General features: G+C 46.0%; 1 protein-coding gene across 1 annotated transcript; it reads left to right on the top strand.

Moving 5' to 3' along the window:
• Positions 1-9,377: 9,377 nt before the first annotated feature.
• LOC112392931 (GSK-3-binding protein FRAT2-like) lies at positions 9,378-17,047 on the top strand. Its single transcript, XM_024734827.1, has 2 exons — positions 9,378-9,416; positions 15,344-17,047. Exons 1-2 carry the CDS (start codon positions 9,378-9,380, stop codon positions 15,647-15,649), a joined length of 345 nt encoding a protein of 114 aa, XP_024590595.1. The 3' UTR covers positions 15,650-17,047.
• The last annotated feature ends 1,814 nt before the right edge of the window (positions 17,048-18,861 follow it).

Raw genomic sequence — 18,861 nt, 5'->3', positions numbered from 1 at the left:
GGGTATTCATTCCTCTTCCTTGTACCCTTTCAAGGAGGGGTGGAGTCAGCCTGCAAATCTTTTCTTTCTTCCTTTCCATCATTTTCTTCATACACCTGCACTGTGCATTTACTCTGAACAAAGGACTTCCTTCCTTCCTTCTACAAAAACATTTTGGGAAGCGTGGGAGATACAGTAGTACGCAAAGCGGACAGGAACTTTGCCTTCACAAAGTTTATGAGGAGGGGACAGACAAAATAAATATAAAGCACTCCTGTGCTCCGCAACAAGAGAAGCCACCGCAATGAGCAGCCCACGCACCGCAACAAAACGTAGGCCCTGCTCGCTGCAACTAGAGAAAGCCCGCGCACAGCGACAAAGACCCAACGCAGCCAAAAATAATTTTTTTTAAAAAAAGAGGAAATGAGCAGACCTGCTGGGAAGTTGCTGTTAACAATCCAGACAAGAGGGGACGGTGCATTACGCTGGGGTGGGGAGTGGTGGCGTCAGTGGTGGAGATGGTGAGAAATGGCTCTAAGTGGTATGAAAACTGCCACATGAAGTTCAGTGCTGTTCGTGGAGGGATCTTCAGCCACAGTAGAGGGAAGCTGGGCCCCTTGTTTTCTGGACCACGAGGCCTGGACATATTTCATCCATTCCATCATTCAGTCCTTTTTTATCATTGCTCCCTATATGTCTGGCACTGTCCTAGGCACTAGGGATACATCAAAGAACAAAACAAAGAGAACTCCTAGCCTCAGTGGGGTAACCCAAAAAAGAAATATGGAATTGAAATATGTTAGCTGGCGATAAGTGTTACAGAGAATTATAAAGCAGAAAAGGGGACAGGGAGTATTGGAAGGGAAGGAGGGGTGATTTCAACTTTAAATTGGGCAATTAACTTTAAATTGATTAAGGACTTGAATAATTGAGGCTTTAGATAACTCCTCTAGATGAAGGAAACAGCAAGAGCAAAGACCCTGAGGTAGGCATGTGCTCGGGTTATTCAAAGAAAAGTGGTTGGAGTTAAGAGGGAGATGAGCTGGCGTAGTGTCTTATATGCCACTGTAAGGACTTTAACATTTTCCTTGCAGTGGAAAGGGGCGCCATTGGAAGACGGTGAACATAGGGATCACATGATCTGGAGTGGCCATCAACTGAGATGGGAAAGACTACAGATGAAGCATTTGGGAGCTGGAGAGTCAGGAGTTCAGTTTTAGACATAATTGAGTTTGAGATGGCTATTAGACATCCAAATGGAGATGGAGCTGCTAGAGCAGCTAGATATATGAATCTGGAACTCAGAGGAGAGCTCCCAGAGTAGGTGTATTCATTTGGGAACATGTGTGTGTCTGTTTCAAGCAAATAAACTGGGATATCAACAAGTGGGTGAGTATAGATAGAGAAAACACATCTAAGGCTAAGCTTGGAACACTCCAACATTAAGGGCAGATAAGAACAGCCAGTGAGGTAGAAAAAAACAAGACAAAACAATAAAACACAAAACAGGAGAACATGGTATCCTAAGTGAAGATAACATTTCAAGGAAAAAGAGGTTATTAGCTGCATCAGATCTGCTGAAAGTTCAAGTAAGGTGAGGATTATTGGATTTAGTAATACGAAGGTCGTTGGTGAGGAGTTCTGTAGCAATTCAGTCCAAAATTCTCTGACGTTCAACTAAAAAAAGTAGGATGCTGTGTATAAGATAAATGAGCTACAAGGACATACTGTACAGCACAGGGAATATGGTCAGTTTTATAATAACTTTAAATGGAGTATAATCTATAAAAATTTTGAATTGCAAAAAAAATTCTGAATAGCTTTATAACTATTTAAAAAGTTGGAACTCCACAAAGAAAACTCCTGGTCCAGATGGCTTCACCAGCAACTGTTTAAAAATAAAACTACATCAATCTTGCACAAATTCCTTCATACGGTAGATAAAAGGGAACATTCCAATCAGGCGGACTCTCAACCACTGCGCCACCAGGGAAGCCCCCAACCCATTTTATGCAACTAGCATGACCCTGATTTCAAACTCTGTTAAGAACATTATAGGCATACCTTGGAGATATTTCAGGTTTGGTTCCAGACCACCACAATAAAGCAAATACTACTACAATAAAGGGAGTAACACAGGGGAATTCCCTGGCTGTCCAGCGGTTAGGACTCCATGCTTTCACTGCCAAGGGCCAGGGTTCAATCCCTGGTCGGGGAGCTGAGATCCCACAAGCCATGCGGTGGGGTCAGAGAAAAAGGGGAGTGGGGGGAAGTAACATGAAATTTTTGGTTTCCCAGTGCATAAAAGTTATGTTTATGCTATGTTGCAGTCTAAGTGTGCAATATCATTATGTCTGAAAAAAACAACGTATATACCTTAATTTAGAAGTACTTTATTGGGGCCTCCCTGGGGGCGCAGTGGTTAAGAATCCGCTTGCCAATGCAGGGGGCATGGGTTCGAGCCCTGGTCCGGGAAGACCCCACATGCCGAGGAGCAGCTAAGCCCGTGTGCCACAGCTGCTGAGCCTGTGCTCTAGTGCCTGTGAGCCACAACTACTGAACCTGCGCTCCTAAAGCCGGTGCTCCACAAGAGAAGCCACCGCAATGAGAAGCCCGCACACCGCAGCGAAGGGTAGCACCCCCCCTTGCTGCAACTAAAGAAAGCCCATGCGCAGCAACGAAAACCTAAATAAGTAAATTTATTTTTAAAAGTACTTTATTGCTAAAAATAAAGGAAGTAGGATGAAACATTTAAAAAGACAAAACTTTTTTTTGAATTTTATTTTATTTTTTTATACAGCAGGTTCTTATTAGTTATCCATTTATACATATTAGTGTATATATGTCAATCCCAATCTCCCAATTCATCACACCATCACTTTCCCACTTTGGTGTAAAAAGACATAACTTTTTAAAAGCAACAAAAAGCTAACAGTATAGTGAGGAATTACCTGACCAAGCCTCAGGAGTAGATAGGACTCAGCCCAGCAAAAGGGAAACTTTTGTTTGGGTGGATGGGTGGTGGTGCAAATTACAAAGAGTCTGTTGTGAGGCTGAAATGCACTTGTAGGGGCCTCATGAGGTTAAGGAGACAAAAGTTTGAGTTTAGGAATCACCAAGAGTGGAGACCCAAATAAATTATACACACACCTTAAGCTGGGACCCTAACAGACTACAAACTGGGACTAAGGATAAATCTAAGGTATGTCACATACACTTGCAAACTACCATCAAGTTGTCTGGGTGGCCCAGGGAATCTTGAGGCTAGGATTTGGAGTAAGGTGTTTCCAGACTCCTAGGGTCCCCAGGAATTTGATAGAAACAAACAAAAATCCTATGTGGAGGATGACATCATCCTAGCTCCCAAATTATTTGTATAAATAATTTTTCAAATACAATGTCCAGTATTCAATCAATGATAACCTTGCATATTAGGAGACAAGGTATGAGTAAGAAAAAGCAGAAACAATAGCAAGAACAGACCACAGGCAATCTGTTTATACCTCTATGACCACTCATCACACTGTGGTGTTGTGGTCTCTTTCTCAATGTGGAGATTTCTTGGTTGCTTCCCCAGCATTCATTCCATTCTTTTCCCTTCCGTACATTCTTGATTTCAGTTCTGGTAAAAATGTGATACTGGAGAAGTCAACTCTATCACCAGCTGTAGGAGTAGGGCATGTGAACTATCGACGGAGTCTCTCCTCCTGTCCACAAGATTGACCCGGGGTGAGCATGTGAACTAAGCCAGTCCAATGCGTGAATCCCAGACCTTCTGGGAAAGATTCTGAAACCCAGACTCTCTACTCTTGGATGAAGAAGCATGTCCCTCTAAGAGTTGCTGGCTGCAACACTGAGAGTAGCTAGCTACAGGATGAAACCAACGCCATGGAAGAGCAAACTGGAAAGAAATCAGGCCTTTAGTGACATTTTTAAGCTGCTAGATCAAGGTTCATCTGAAGCTAGACCTGCTTCTAGAGCAGCACTGACCAATAGAAGTATAATGCAAGTCACCTATGAAAATTTTCTAGTAGCCACGTTTAAAAAGAAAAAAGGTGAAATTAATTTTAGTAATATATTTTATTTAACCTAGTATATCCAAATATTATCATTTAACATGTAATAATGTAAACAGTTATTAATGAATAGCTTTCATTCTGTTATTGATGCTAAGTCTATGAAATCCAGTGTGTTTTTGGGGGGTTTTTTTGGCTGTGTTGGGTCTTCGTTGCTGCGTGCAGGCTTTCTCTAATTGTGGCGAGCAGGGGCTGCTCTTCGCTGCAGTGCACAGGCTTCTCATTGTGGTGGCTTCTCTTGTTGCGGAGCATGGGCTCTAGGTGCACAGGCTTCAGTATTTGTGGCACGTGGGCTCAGTAGTTGTGGCACACAGGCTTAGTTGCTCTGCAGCATGTGGGATCTTCCTGGACCAGGGCTCGAACCCGTGTCCCCTGAATTGGCAGGCGGATTCTTAACCACTGTGCCACCAGCGAAACCCATCCAGAGTGTATTTTACACTAAACAGCACATCTCAATTCAGACTAGCTACATTTCAAGTGCTGAATAGCCCTGTGTGGCTGGGGACCACAGCTCTAGAGTTTTCCTTTATTGACAATAAATTTCCTTAAAGCAACGTTTAACTGCTTTGTTGATATATAATTTATATACCATAAAATCCACCCACTGTAAATGTACAGTTCTATGATTTTTTTTTTTTTCCAGTACGCGGGCCTCTCACTGTTGTGGCCTCTCCCGTTGAGGAGCACAGGCTCCGGACACGCAGGCTCAGCGGCCATGGCTCATGGGCCTAGCTGCTCCGCGGCATGTGGGATCTTCCCGGACCGGGGCACGAACCCGTGTCCCCTGCATCGGCAGGCGGACTCTCAACCACTGCTCCACCAGGGAAGCCCCAGTTCTATGATTTTTAATATAATTTATCAACAACCTCCAGTTTTAGAACATTGCCATCACCCCCAACACTTCCCTTGTGCCCCTTTGTTGTTACTCTCTGCTCCCATCCACAGCCCCGGGCTGGTCTGCTTTCTGTCTCTGTAAGTTTGCCTCTTCTGGATATTTCACATAAATGGAATCAAGTAATATGTAGTGTTTTGCATCTGGCTTAACATAGTTCTTCTTTGACTTAACATAGTGTTTTTGAGGTTGCTCCATGTTTTAGCATGATTCAGTAGTTCATTTCTTTTTATTGCTGAATAGTATTCCAGTGTACGTACACAGTGTATACACACATTGTGTTTATCCATTCACCAGTTGAGAGCCATTTGGATTGTTTCCACCTTTGGGTTATTATGACTAACACTTCTAGGAACATTCACGCCCAAGCCTTTTTATGGACTTGTTTCCATGTCTCTTGATAGAGTCTTAGGATTGGAATTCCGGGGTCATATGCTAAGTTTATGTTTAACCTCTTTAGAAACTGCCAGACTGTTTCCTTTCTTTCTTTCCTTCCTTCTTTCTTTCCTTCCTTCTTTCTTTCCTTCCTTCTTTCTCTCTTCCTTTCTTCCTTTCTTTTCTTTCTTTCTTCACCCTGCAGCTTGTTAGATCTTAGTTCCCAGACCAGGGATTGAACCTGGGCCCTCAGCACTGAAAGCACGGTGTCCTAACCACTGGACTGCCAGGGAATTCCCCAAATTCACCTTTTTTTTTTTTTTTTTTTTTGCGGTACGAGGACCTCTCACTGTTGCGGCCTCTCCCGTTGTGGAGCACAGGCTCCGGACGCGCAGGCTCAGCGGCCCAGCCGCTCCGCGGCATGTGGGACCTTGCCGGACCGGGGCACGAACCCGTGTCCCCTGCATCGGCAGGCGGACTCTCAACCACTGCGCCACCAGGGAAGCCCCAAAGTCACCTTTTTAAAGCACACAATTCAATGTTTTACAACTGTCACCACTAATTCCAGAACATTTCCACCACCCCAAAAAGAAAACCTATACCCATTAAGCAGTCATTCCTCATGCCCTGCTTCCCTTCCCCCATCCCCTGCTTCCCTTCCCCCATCCCCTGGAAATCTACTTCCTGTCTCTATGGATTTGCCTATTCTGGACATTTTATATAAATGGCATTATATAACACGTGGCTTTTTGTGTCTGGCTTCTTCCACTGAGCATAATGCTCTCAAGTTTTATCCATGTTGCAGCATGTATCAGTACTTCATTCCTTTTTAAGGCTAAATAACATTCCATGTATGGATATACCATATTTTGTTTATTCATTCATCAGTTGATGGACATTTGTGTTGTTTCTGTTTTTTGGCTGCTATGAATAATGTTGCTATGAATATTTTTGTGCAAGTGTTTGTATGGATATGTGCTTTCAGTTCTCTCGGTTATATGCCCAGGAGTGGAATTGCTGGGTCATATGCTAAGGCCATGTTTAACTTTTTGAGAAACTGCCAGACTGTTGCAGTATTTCACATTCCCATCAGCAATGTATAAGGGCTCCAGTTTCTCCACATCTTTGCCAACACTTGTTATTGTCTGTCTTTTTTTTTTTCCTTTTTCCAGGCAACTGGCACTTCTTCTTTCATTGTGATAAATTATACATAGCACAAAATTTACCATTTTGGCCATTTTAAGTGTACAGTTCAGTAGCATTAAGTACATTCACATTGTTGTGCAACCATCACCACAATCCATCTCCAGAACGTTTTCATCATCCCCAACTGAAATTCCATACCCATTAAACAACTCCCATTCCCCGCTCCCCCAGCCCCTTTTTGTCTTACTTTTTGTCCCCATGAATTTGACTACTTTAGGTACTTCATATAAGTGGAATCATGCAATATTTATTCTTTTGTGACTGGTTTATTTCACTTAGCATACTGTCCTCAAGGTTCATCCATGTTGTCATATGAGTCAGATTTCCCTTCCTTCTTTTTTTTTTTTTTTAACTTTATTTTTTACTTTTGGCTGCATTGGGTCTTCCTTGCCATGCACGGGTTTTTTTCTCTAGTTGCCGCAAGAGGGGGCTACTCTTCATTGCGGTGCGCGGGCTTCTCATTACGGTGGCTTCTCGTTGCGGAGCACAGGCTCTAGGCACGCGGGCTTAGCAGTTGTGGCTCTCGAGCTTTAGAGCACAGGCTCAGTAGTTGTGGCGCACGGGCTTAGTTGCTCCGCGGCATGTGGGATCTTCCCGGACCAGGGCTCGAACCCGTGTCCCTTGCATTGGCAGGCGGATTCTTAACCAGCTGCGCCACCAGGGAAGCCCTTCCCTTCCTTTTTATGGAGGAATGATAATCCATTGTATGACTATATCACACTTGTTTATCCATTCATAAATCTGGATGGACATTTGGGTTGTTTCTATCTTTGGCTATTGAGAATAATGCTGCTATGAATGTGGTGCTTTCAGTTCTTTCAATCTGGGTTATATACCCAGAAGTGGAATTGCTGGATCATATAGTATTTCTGTTTAACTTTTTGAGGCTTAGAGCCACTTCTATAGGACAGGGGCCACTAATTAAGGATCCTTGGCCCCAAAGTTCCTACCTTACATTTGGTTGGGCTGTTTACCTTTTAGAGGATTTTCCCTTTGTGTAGGAACCACTAAGCAACCATGCTTTGAAATGATTTTATTTACAATGTACTCTCATTTTTCAGAAAAGAGAATAGCAAAGTCCCCTTTGAGGATCCAGGTTTGGAAGAAAGCACAAAACACAGCAGCAGCAGCTCAGGGGGGTTACTCATTGATGTATTCAGCTGCCTTTGCTCTTGCTCCGCAGCCAGCCTTCTTCTCCTGGCTGAAGGCTGCACGGGATGGGGCAGGCTCGGAGCTCTCATTAAACACTGGCTGAGGGCTTCCCTGGTGGCGCAGTGGTTGAGAGTCCGCCTGCCGATGCAGGGCACACGGGTTCGTGCCCTGGTCTGGGAAGATCCCACATGCCGCGGAGCGTCTGGGCCGCTGAGCCTGCACTCCGCAGCCGGAGAGGCCGCAACAGTGAGAGACCCGCGTACCACAAAAAAAAAAAAAAAAAAAAAAAAAAAAAACACTGGCTGAGCCAGAAAAGTGGGTTCTGGTTAAAATTTTTTTTTAAAGTAGAGATTTCCCTGGCAGTCCAGTGGTTAAGACTCTGCACTTCCCATGCAGGGGTGTGGGTTTGATCCCTGGTCGGGGAACTAAGATCCCACATGCTGCGCGGTGTGGCCAAAAAATATAAATAAATAAAGAATTGCTCCAAAAGCAAGGGAAAAAAGAGTTTTAAAAAAGTAAAAGTAGGTGCCTTTCACTTTGGGTACTCCCAATCAACACCCTTCCTCCTCCTACAAGCATGGGAAATGGTTTGGTAGAGCTGATAATACTTTTGTAGGGATATCATGGTGGTAAGAAGAGGGAGGATGAGAAGTTAAAAAATTATATGTGATAGTAATAGTAATACAAATAGTAATAACTACCATTACTATAACAACTACCATTGCAGAACGTCCCTTGAGGAGCCACGTTGCCCTCAGTGTTGAGGACCACTGAGCTACGGCGACCAGCTATCCTGGTTGGCCTGGGATTAGGGCAATTTCCCAGGACAGCAGGCTTTCAGGGCTAAAACCAGGAGGGTCCCAGGCAAATTGGGATGGTCGGTCACCCAAAGGCCAGTCCCCCACTTGCTAGCTGTGTAACCTTGGGCTGGTTACTTTACTTCTCTGTGCCTCAGTTTCCCTAGAGAGAATATCCTCTCTATATTATAGATCTCTATATTATACTATAGAGATGATCATATCTAACTCACACATTTGTTTTGAGGATAAAATAAAATGTATGTGTAAGACATTAAGCTCAGTACATGGCACAATAATAACTACAGATAAATGTTAGGAATTATTACCTAAATTCTTATCTAATTTAACCTTGAAGGTTTGTTTGTTCTTTGGGGGAGACAGCAATTTTATTTTACTTAAATGTATAGTCCATCTGTATCCACAGATTTATATAATAAAAGCCAAATATATGGCAAGACTGCTAGAAAAGAAAATATTAAAACCACATAGTAGTAGAGAGAAAAGAATGAACCCCAAATCAAGGCTAATAGGTTTCTAAAAGTGTACATTCACAGGGCCTGGATTAAGAGGGAGGGGCCGTGGTTTACTTGGGGCTGTCAAGCTGAGCACCAGGTGCAGCTGGCTCCTCCTTCTCTGCTTAGAACAGCTCCTAAATTAGATGGTTTTATTATGTCCATTTTACAGAATTGGAAACAGAGTAAAAAGCACAAAGTCTCCCAATGCCCTTGTCAGTTTTTTCAGCACTAGCTGCTGGCCATCCTAATTTTGCAGGAGTAGTACAAGGAAGCGTTAGAGATTATGGGCCTGGATATCACAGCTGAGCTGCTCACGCAGCATCCTAGAGCCAGGGCAGCCTCCAGGAGTTGAGTCCAAACCGCTTGCTTTGCAAATGGGACCATGAGGCCCAGAGCTGGGACTGCTGTCCCCAGCATCCAGGTACTGGAGGAACCAAGACTACTACCCAAGTCACCCAACTCCCAATGTGGTGCCCCCTCTAAAGTTGGTCAGGACCAGAAGGCTGTGGGCCCTGGACAGCTCACTAGACCTAGGGGCACAGGCCTGTGACGGGTAAGAATGAATTTAGACAATGTTCTCAAGTCTGTATTTCCAAATGGGCTTATGTTTTCCCAAATGAAGTCATGTGCTTTTTCTGAGGAGGAGACCAGCACTGTCTCCAAGGAGGTCTGGTGTTTTCCTGCACGAGTCTGAAGCAGGAAAGAGAAGTTCTCAGTGCACTTGTGTGTCAGGGTCTGTAGATGCTGGACTCACCTGTGCCTTCCCTCCCCCAAGAAACCAGAAGCAAAGTTACTCCAGGAGGAAAATCCAGAATGGCCTACTTGAAGCGAATGGGGGGAGGTTACAGCCTCCCAAGCTGAGCTCCAGGCTGTGGTGACCCTGCCAGGACTGCCCGCGCCCTATGAGGCCTGGTCTGTCACACAACCAGCAGCCCATTTGTCATCTTTCCTACTTTCCCTTATGATGTGACTTATAGAGAACTTAAAGAGCATATGTCTTTCATGTTCCAAGGCAATTTTTAAAATATTTATTAATTTATTTTTGGCTGTGTTGGGTCTTCATTGCTGTGCGTGCGTTTTCTCTAGTTGCGGTGAGCGGGGGCTACTCTTCGTTGTGGTGCACGGGCTTCTCATTGTGGTGGCTTCTCTTGTTGCGGAGCACGGGCTCTAGGCACGCGGGCTTCAGTAGTTGTCGCACATGGGGTCAGCACTTGTGGCCCATGGGCTTAGTTACTCTGCGACATGTGGGATCTTCCCAGACCAGGGATCAAACCCATGTCCCCGGAATTGGCAGGCGGATTCCTAACCGCTGCGCCACCAGGGAAGTCGCCCCGAAGGCAAATTTTTGATAATCAACTTTATTGCGGTTATATTTCACATATAATTAATTTACCCATTTTAAGTGTCCATTGAGGTTTTTTTCTTTTTTTTTTTCCAGTACGTGGGCCTCTCACTGTTGTGGCCTCTCCCGTTGCGGAGCACAGGCTCCAGACGCGCAGGCTCAGCGGCCATGGCTCACGGGCCCAGCCGCTCCGCGGCATGTGGGATCTTCCTGGACTGGGGCACGAACCCGTGTCCCCTGCATCGGCAAGCGGACTCCCAACCACTGCGCCACCAGGGAAGCTCCTCCATTGAGTTTTTTTTAAGGTTTTTAAAAACATTTATTTATTTAATTTATTTTTTTGGCTGCGTCGGGTCTTAGTTGCGGCATGTGGGATATTTCATCGTGGCACAGGCTTCACTCTAGTTGCGGCACGAGGGCTCCAGGGCATGTGGGCTCTGTAGTTTGCGGCATGTGGGCTCTCTAGTTGAGGTGCGCGGACTCAGTAGTTGTGGCACGCAGGCTTAGTTGCCCCACGGCATGTGGGATCTTAGTTCCCTGACCAGGGATCAAACCCGCGTCCCCTGCATTGCAAGACAGATTCTCTACCACTGGACCACCAGGGAAGTCCGAAGGGTCCATTGAGTTTTGACAAATATATACACCCATGCACTGCCACCATAATTAATATATGGTGTGTGTGTTTACAGTTTGTTTTGTTGTACAGTTCTGAGTTTTAACACCGGTGTAGATGTGTGTAACCATTACCACAGTCAGGACACTGAGCAATTCCATCGCCCCCCCATTGCCCCCCAAAACTCCCGTGCTCGTCTTTGTAGTCATAGCCTCCGCTCCACCAACTGAACCTTTGGCGACCAATGATCTGTGATCTGAACCTACAGTTTTTTCCAAGGCAAATTCTAATCATGATTACCTAGGTCGTAATTTTATTAAAAATAACCCCTTTCCCTTTAGGCACTGTACTGTATCCACTTTCCCAACCAACACCCTTAGCACAAAGGAGAGAAGCAGGTAACCAGGAGAAAACTTTGGGATGGGAAGGATGACTGAAGATCTTTATCAGGCCCACCGTGGTCCCCTGGCTGCCTCTGGACTAGCCTTTGCGTCCTTACCGAGGGAAGACAAAGACCCAGTTCACCTTGGCCAGAAAATCATGCAACAGGAGTGAGGGAATCAGCTGACCTGATATCTTCAATGTGACTTCAAAGTCGAAAAACAGCGGCGACCTGCACTGGAAGCATGGTGAAGTTGCGATGACTTCACGTCCCCAAATAGATTGCTGTTACAATTATAGAAAAAGAAAGAACTAGATCAAATACCAGATACAGCATAGAATTTTTCTTACTGAGGTGAAATTCACATGCATAAAATTAGCCATTTTAAAGTGTACAATTCAGTGACATTTAGTACACCCACAGCACTGTGCAACCACCACCGCTATCAAGCTCCAAAACATTTTCAGCACTCCAAAAGGAAACCTCGTACCCTTTAGCAGTCATTCCCCCGCCACCACCATTCTCGCTCCCCAGAGCTAAGCAACCACCGATCTACTTTCTGCCTCTATGGGTTTACTTATTCTGGATATTTTCACATGCATGACCTTGTGTTTCTGGCTTCTCTCACCTAGCATGTTTTTGAGCATCGTGTTGTAGCACATCGGCACTTCATTTCTTTTTATGGCTGAGTAATATTCCATTGCATGGCTATACCCCAGCTTGTTTATTCATCTGTTCATGGACCACAGCATAGAATTCCCCTTTTTTTAGGCTTACACATCACTATTTCTGCTTCTCAGAGCTTCACTCCAACATCACCCCTGCCAAGGTCATGTGATAAGTCTTCCCATACATTTATTTTTTTTTTTTTTTTTTTTTTTTTTTTTTGCGGTACGCGGGCCTCTCACTGTTGTGGCCTCTCCCATTGCTGAGCACAGGCTCCGGACGCGCAGGCTCAGCGGCCATGGCTCACGGGCCCAGCCGCTTCGCGGCATGTGGGATCTTCCCAGATTGGGGTACAAGCCTGCGTCCCCTGCATCGGCAGGCGGACTCTCAACCACTGCGCCACCAGGGAAGCCCCCCATACATATTCTTATGTAATATAACAATTTTGTAAAGAAAGGATCACCCTCCATTTTACAGATTCAGGATCTGAGGCACAGAAGGATGACATGGCTGGATGCAGGTGGAGTTCCAAGCCTAGAGTCTATCTCTTCATCCCCGCTGGTGTGTCTGAGTACAGGTTACTGAAAACAAAGTCCAGGTGGAAAGCAAACTCCTTGCGAAGAATTTCAATGCAGTCCAAACAAGTTCAGAAAATCCTTGAATTCTGTGTCCTTCCACGGGTGATGCTGAATACCCTCCATGTCTCTTTCCAGGCAGGTGCCCAGCGTGCCAGGCACATAGCTCTCATCGCTTCCCTTTCTGATACCCTCTCATTACTTTTAATTGCATCTGAGCCTCTCTAGCATCATGTATTTTGATTCCTAATTCAGGGCATTTCTCTGCCTCCCACTGGTCCAGCACACAGCACTTTCCTCTCAGAGCTCTCCAGAGAAGTGCCCCCAGAAAAAGGAACTGGTCTTTTGTAATGAATTCATCTTTATAATGAATAGTATAATATCCAAGTCCCGGCATATTTACATAGCAATCTCCACACAAAAGCAACATTACAAAGGGAAGATTTTTAAAAGAATGCCATCTCAGCTCCATTTCCTTTAGTACTAAGAACACTATGGGAATTACCCTGACAAGAAAAGAAAAACGACTTCCAGGGATGCTGGGTTAGAGACAATAGCTACACCAGCTCCATTAATGTTTAAAGTCAATGGAGCATAAAACTGCTTTTCTCTGCTTACTGGCAGGCATCATCTTACAGAGAGGAGAAAAAAAAAAATCCCATTTATTTAACTCTGCTGAAATCCATAAGCCCTCCCCTAATTTTCATTCCCCTTGAAATTCTCCAGTAAGTACCATCAGAATGAAAATGAAAATCACCCTCTCTGGAGGAAATGGCTTTCAGTCCTCATCAGTAAAGCGTGTGAAGAGCCCTCCACAGAGATGCAGGAGGAAGGCTGCTTGTTGGGAAAGGATCTGTCAGCAAAACCTGCAGAACTAGTTGTAGGGGGTCATACCTTGGGATTTGGGAGCCTTTGGGCTGACTTCAAGAAGGCCTTAATCAATCCCAGGTCAGGGTGGTCCCGGGGCAGAATTCAGGGACAAGGCAGGTTCAAGGAAGTAATGCCTTGGGGGTACGTTTTACTTAGTGGGCTGTAAGGGGGAAACTTTATCATGAATATATTAGCTGATTCCCTCAGGGAATCGCTGGAATTAAGCCAGGCCTCTGTGAGTAAACCATTGGACCTAATCCCACGTTACATTTGTGTAATGCCTGACAAAGCCTGCTCCCATTATCTTATTTGATCCTGAAAGCAATCCTCAGAGGGAGGCAGGGCTGGGATTATTTTTTCCATTTTACATGTGTTTTCGCTTGTAAACTGATTTGCCAGGAGCCACACACCCAAACGCGGCAGGAATGAGACGTGAATCTCTTTAGGTCTTGGTACAACCTGTTCAAGGTTTTTCTCGACTTCGCACACAGACTGATCATAATATTCCCAGCCCCACCCAGTCCTTAAGAACCTTCGGCTTAACCAGCAGCTGGGAGCTGCTCAGGGCAGAGCTTGTGTTTACAGTTCCCAAACACCTCTGTCCTGAAGAACTACAGCCCTGCCTGACAAGCTCTGTGGTGGGAAAAAAATCGTATCATCTCCCTGCACCAGTGACCAAAATGAATCCAGATGGATTTGAAAAAAATCAAGGCACTAGAAAAATCTCAGGAAAATAGAACGTAATATTTAATAACTTTCTGGAGGAAAGAAGACTAAATTTAGCATTGTGTTAGAAGTTTCAAAGGAAGGTACTTTATGTAGATTTGACTATATTAAATTTTAAGTTTTAGTAAAAAAAAAAAACACGGGGCCAACAAAACCCGAAGAAATATTCACAGCAAAATATGAAAGAAAAGAGTGAACTGGCATGTAGAGGAGTCATGCAAATACAAAAGAAAAAAATCAATAGGAAAAACTTATTAGAGAACTATTCACAAAAAAAGGAAGTACAGTTGGTTAACAAACATTTAGAAAACTACTCTACCTAACTAAAGGCAAAGAAATAAATACTGAAATGAGATCCATTTCACCTACAAAATCAGAAAAATAACTATAATACTCAAGTATTAATACCAGTGAAGGCGCAACGAATAATGTATGCTTACACATGAATGATGAGAGAGTAAATTTACCCAACTGTTGGAAAGCAATTTGGTACATTTATCAGAAACTTTAAAATATCCATATCCTTTGACCTGAATTCCCATTCCTAGGAATATGTTCTTAGGAAAGAATCAACACGGAAAAAGTTTTACACACAAAAATGTTAGTCACGCACTTATTTACAACGGTGAAATGAGGTAAACCGCAAACGTTAAAGGAATTATTTAGTAAGTTATGGTACAGCCACTTAATGGAAACTTGCGTAATCATTACATGTTCTCAAGGCGCATGCAATAACACGAACACCGTTTACGGGATAATGCTAGTGGAAAAGTGTATAACGTTGTATACGAGTGGCTGTTTGTATAACACTTTTATAGAAAAAGGCTGGAAAAGAAAAACTTTTAATATGTGAACCATGTTTGAATCCTATGATTAGAGAGGTATTTTTCATCGCCCTATATTTCTTTTTAAATCTTTTACTGGCCGCGCGGCTTTTTTTTTTTTTTTTTTTTCTTAATGAACAAAGTCAGCTCTTCTTTAGCCAGGCGGTGGCGCGTCTTTCTCTCGCGCTGGGTCGTAGCGCTTGTGGACTAGGCTCCCTCCCAAGCCAGCTGGTCGCAGGGCCTGCCCCTCCCCCACCACTCCCGGGCCCCGCTGACTGCGGGTGCGCGGGAGGGGGAGCAGGGCCGCCCAAGTCTTGCTGACACGTGGGGAGGGAGGAAGCGTCGGATAGCTCGCCGCAAGCCCCAGCGCGCTGCCCGGGCCGTGCCGGCGAGGATGGCTGCGGGGCGCTGTCGCCTCCCGCCGCCTGCAACAGCGACGATGGCCCCCAGCCGGGGCGCGCGCCAACGACGACGACCCGCACAGGCTCCTGCAGCAGCTGGTGCTCTCGGGGAACCTCATCAAGGAGGCCGTGCGGAGGCTCCAGCGAGCCGTCGCCGCGGTGGCAGCCACGGGCCCCGCGGCACCCCCCGGACCCGGGGGCAGCCGCAGCCGACCGGACCCTGTCGCCCTTCAGCCCTCCGGCGCCTTGCACTGACCCAGGGCCCCTGGAGGAGGAAGAAGCCGCTGCGGGGACCCAACGGCGTCCTGTGCCTTCCCCAACCTTGAGCTGAAGCCGCCGTTGCCGTCCTGGGAGCGACCGCCTAGGCTGCAAGGAGGCTAGTGGGGAGAGACCTCAAGCCGAGAAGTTACCCGCCCCGGCGAGGCTGTAGGCGAAAACTTGAGCGTGGAGAAATGCACGGGCCAGGGCGCGTACGTGTCGCGTGAGAATTTCCCCGGCCACCTCGGGGACAGGAACCTGGGATAAAACTGGGAGAACTATGGCAGCTATTTGCATCAACTTGTACCTGACTTAACCCTTGGGGGTGTCGTGTGCTTGGATTGTTTAAAGATACGTCTCCAAGGGGCGAGAATCGCGAGGGCTTTGTAAGAATACTTGAAAACTGATGACACGAATACATTTTATTTTCCGGTGGAGGAACTTAGTGAAAATGGTGCTACAGTTGCTGTGCAAAGAAATTCCGGAGGGAAGAAGAATGTAAAAGCGTGGTGGTGGGTGTGTTGGCATCGCGCGCCCCCTTTCTCCCATCACATCGGTGACTGGTCGAGGTGGGAGATGTGAGCTCCAGTTGTCGGGGGTAGGGAGGTGGAGAATTTTGAAGGTGGGTCGAGGTGGATGTGGACTTTTAAATGACTTGACCTTGCCACCTGTGTTTCAAGGTCACGGTGTGCTTGGACCGAAGGTTGTGGGCTTCCTGGGAGAGCTAACTGACCGCTGTGTCTTTTTTCTCTTGCTCCAAGAAGAGCCCTGTCTGTGCTTCGCCACCTCCTAGAGTCTCCAGAGGACACACAGGTGGAGAGGGCTGTGCGAGGAGAGTTATTTTTTTTTCTCTGTTCTCTCCTTCTGTCCAGGGCTCCTCCTCCTCCCGTGAGGCCACTCTTGGCCGTGCCATGAGCTTTCTCAGAAACAGGCATAAACAATGTCTTAGGTCTCTTTCCTGTCCTCCCGGCTGGCCTTTCTTATTCCACCCTTTCTGATGTCTTCACTGCATGGATGAGACCCCGGCTGTTTTTCTGCTCTGTTCTGGCCCTCTGTGGAGCCATAGGCCTGAGCTTTCGTGGGTCTTCACCCCTCAGTTTCCTTCTGCCACCAGCTCTTTGTGAGTGACCGAAACCGTTTTTTAAATGGGACTCTCCAAGAGGAGAAACCGCAGGCTTTACCCGTATGAAACTTGACGGTGCTTTAAGTAAGGTGCCACCCCCAAACTGTAAAGGAGCTAAACTAATTTTTTAAAAAGATTCAATGGCTTGTTCATCCTCCAGATGTAGCTATTGACGTACACTTCGTACCGGAGTGTCTGAAATTGTGGTGGTCCTGATTTATAGGATTTCTTAATTAAAGTGTCTGCTGAATAAATTTGGTTTTTGTTTTGGAGCATGCTTTGGCTTTTTGGTGGAAGGTGGGGGGAAAAGCACAGAGGGGACACCTTTCATAATGAAGTCGTGATGGAGAGGGGACTTTGGGGTCGAGGTGTGAGATGGAGACCGGTGGAGCTGCAGTCGATGAGTGCTTCTGGGTCGATGTTCCACAAGATCAGAAAATTCAGTCCAGGTTTTTAAAAACGTGCTAGGTGGGCTTTCACGCCCTTTGTGGAATAAGAACATAGTCCAGAAACTTTCTAGGCTGGAGGGCAGAGGCCAAGCGATTTGCTGTATCTGGAGGAGGGTGGAGGGAGGTGAATTTTCTGATTTTTTTGTGTCTGAAGAATGGTGACAGAGCCTGCCTATTTTCTCCTTTGAGACTGACCCAGTCTTGAGCTGTGGCCTAGGGAAAGACAATAGGGTTTCATAGCAGTGTATTTGGTAGTTGTAAAATGGGGTGTTTTGAGCAGATGGGGGTTCAGTTAATTAAGTGGCCCTCCTGGTTCTGCCCTCAGTCTTATCTTCCCCAGGCTTGGAGCCCTTTCCCACAAGGAAACCTTTCTGGGTACAGCCCAGCTCTGCTAACCAGCCCCAGGGGCACCTGTCCTGCCCAGCACCTTCTCACACGGGCTGCAGGGGAAGGCTGCTCAGTGACTCAGTTTGACTCAGCCCCGCTCTTCAGCAGCTGTGTCATAGTAGGCAAGTCACAGCTCTGTGTGTTTTCCTCCTCTCGTGTATAAAACAGTAATACTTCATAGGTTGGTTGGGAGGGTAAAACGAGGACCTGAGGTGTCTGGGACACTTAAGGGCTTAAAAAATGACAGCTGCTGATTCTTGCTGCCACCACTGGCCCTTCTTCCTTCAGTGGCCCCCATCTGTCTCTTCAGCGTGCCCCATGTGCCCTAACACTTCAGCCACCCTTTCCTTTCCACTGTGAGCACAAGTCACTGCCACCTCTTTTGCTTCTGTATCATATAAGTCCCTTTTCCTGAACTTCCAGAAGGCCACCTCCACACACCTTCCAGATGGTCTGTCTCTGCTGTCATCATTCCGGGGGTTGGCACTTGACACACGTGCCAGGTACTGTTCTGGGTGTTTTAAATCATTATCTCATTATGTCATGGCTTTATTCGTCATGAGGTAGGCACTATTTTCTCCATTTTATAAATGAGAACACCGAGGCCCAGGAGATGAAGTGATTTGCCTGAAGTCACCACCTTTTAAGTTAAGGAGCTGGGATTTGAACCCAGGCAGTGTGGCTCTCGTTTCTCCTGCTTTCCTCAACCAGAGCTTCCAGTCATGCTGAACCACCTCCATGAGACTTTCTTGACACCATTTTCTCCCATGTTGGATTTATTAAAGTTCTTAAGAGCATCCCACAAAAACCTTGACCCAATAAATGCCTCAACACAATAGCATCACCATTTTCAAACTTTTCTTGCAGGCCAGCCACATATGTGCAAGGCGCTGGGGATCTGGGATGAGGCAGGGTTTCAGACATCCTGGAAGGACCCATAAGCAGGTTTGGGGCCGAGACCTTCACATAAGGTAATAGGAATTGCATAAGAGAGGCACAGATAACAAATGGTAGATGGCTGCTTTTTTTAGAACCTCAAGTCTGTAAGATGAGGGCATAGGGCCAAGATGGTGAGGTCTCACCCAATGCAGCTGTCTTCTGGGTCTGCAACATGGCCAGGACAGCACTCAGGAATGAAATTAGAGTGGTGACTGTAGACTGACAGGACCTGAAGATCTTCAGGAGCTGAGAAGCGAGGTGGAGAGAGGGAGAAAGGGGACTGAGCCCTGTTTGGGCAGGAACCCTGGTAG

This window comes from Neophocaena asiaeorientalis, unplaced genomic scaffold, assembly GCF_003031525.2.
Source record: "Neophocaena asiaeorientalis asiaeorientalis breed wild unplaced genomic scaffold, Neophocaena_asiaeorientalis_V1.1 scaffold240, whole genome shotgun sequence".
Taxonomy (NCBI): domain Eukaryota; kingdom Metazoa; phylum Chordata; class Mammalia; order Artiodactyla; family Phocoenidae; genus Neophocaena; species Neophocaena asiaeorientalis.
This window is presented reverse-complemented; position numbering and strand designations above follow the sequence as displayed.

Bases quoted from the DNA above. Each gene is read 5' to 3' on its own strand.
- LOC112392931 (XM_024734827.1), top strand. From the start codon at position 9,378: ATGAGGCCCAGAGCTGGGACTGCTGTCCCCAGCATCCAG. The intron at 9,417-15,343 runs GTACTGGAGGAA...AGCGTCGGATAG, and splicing joins CTGCTGTCCCCAGCATCCAG to CTCGCCGCAAGCCCCAGCGC.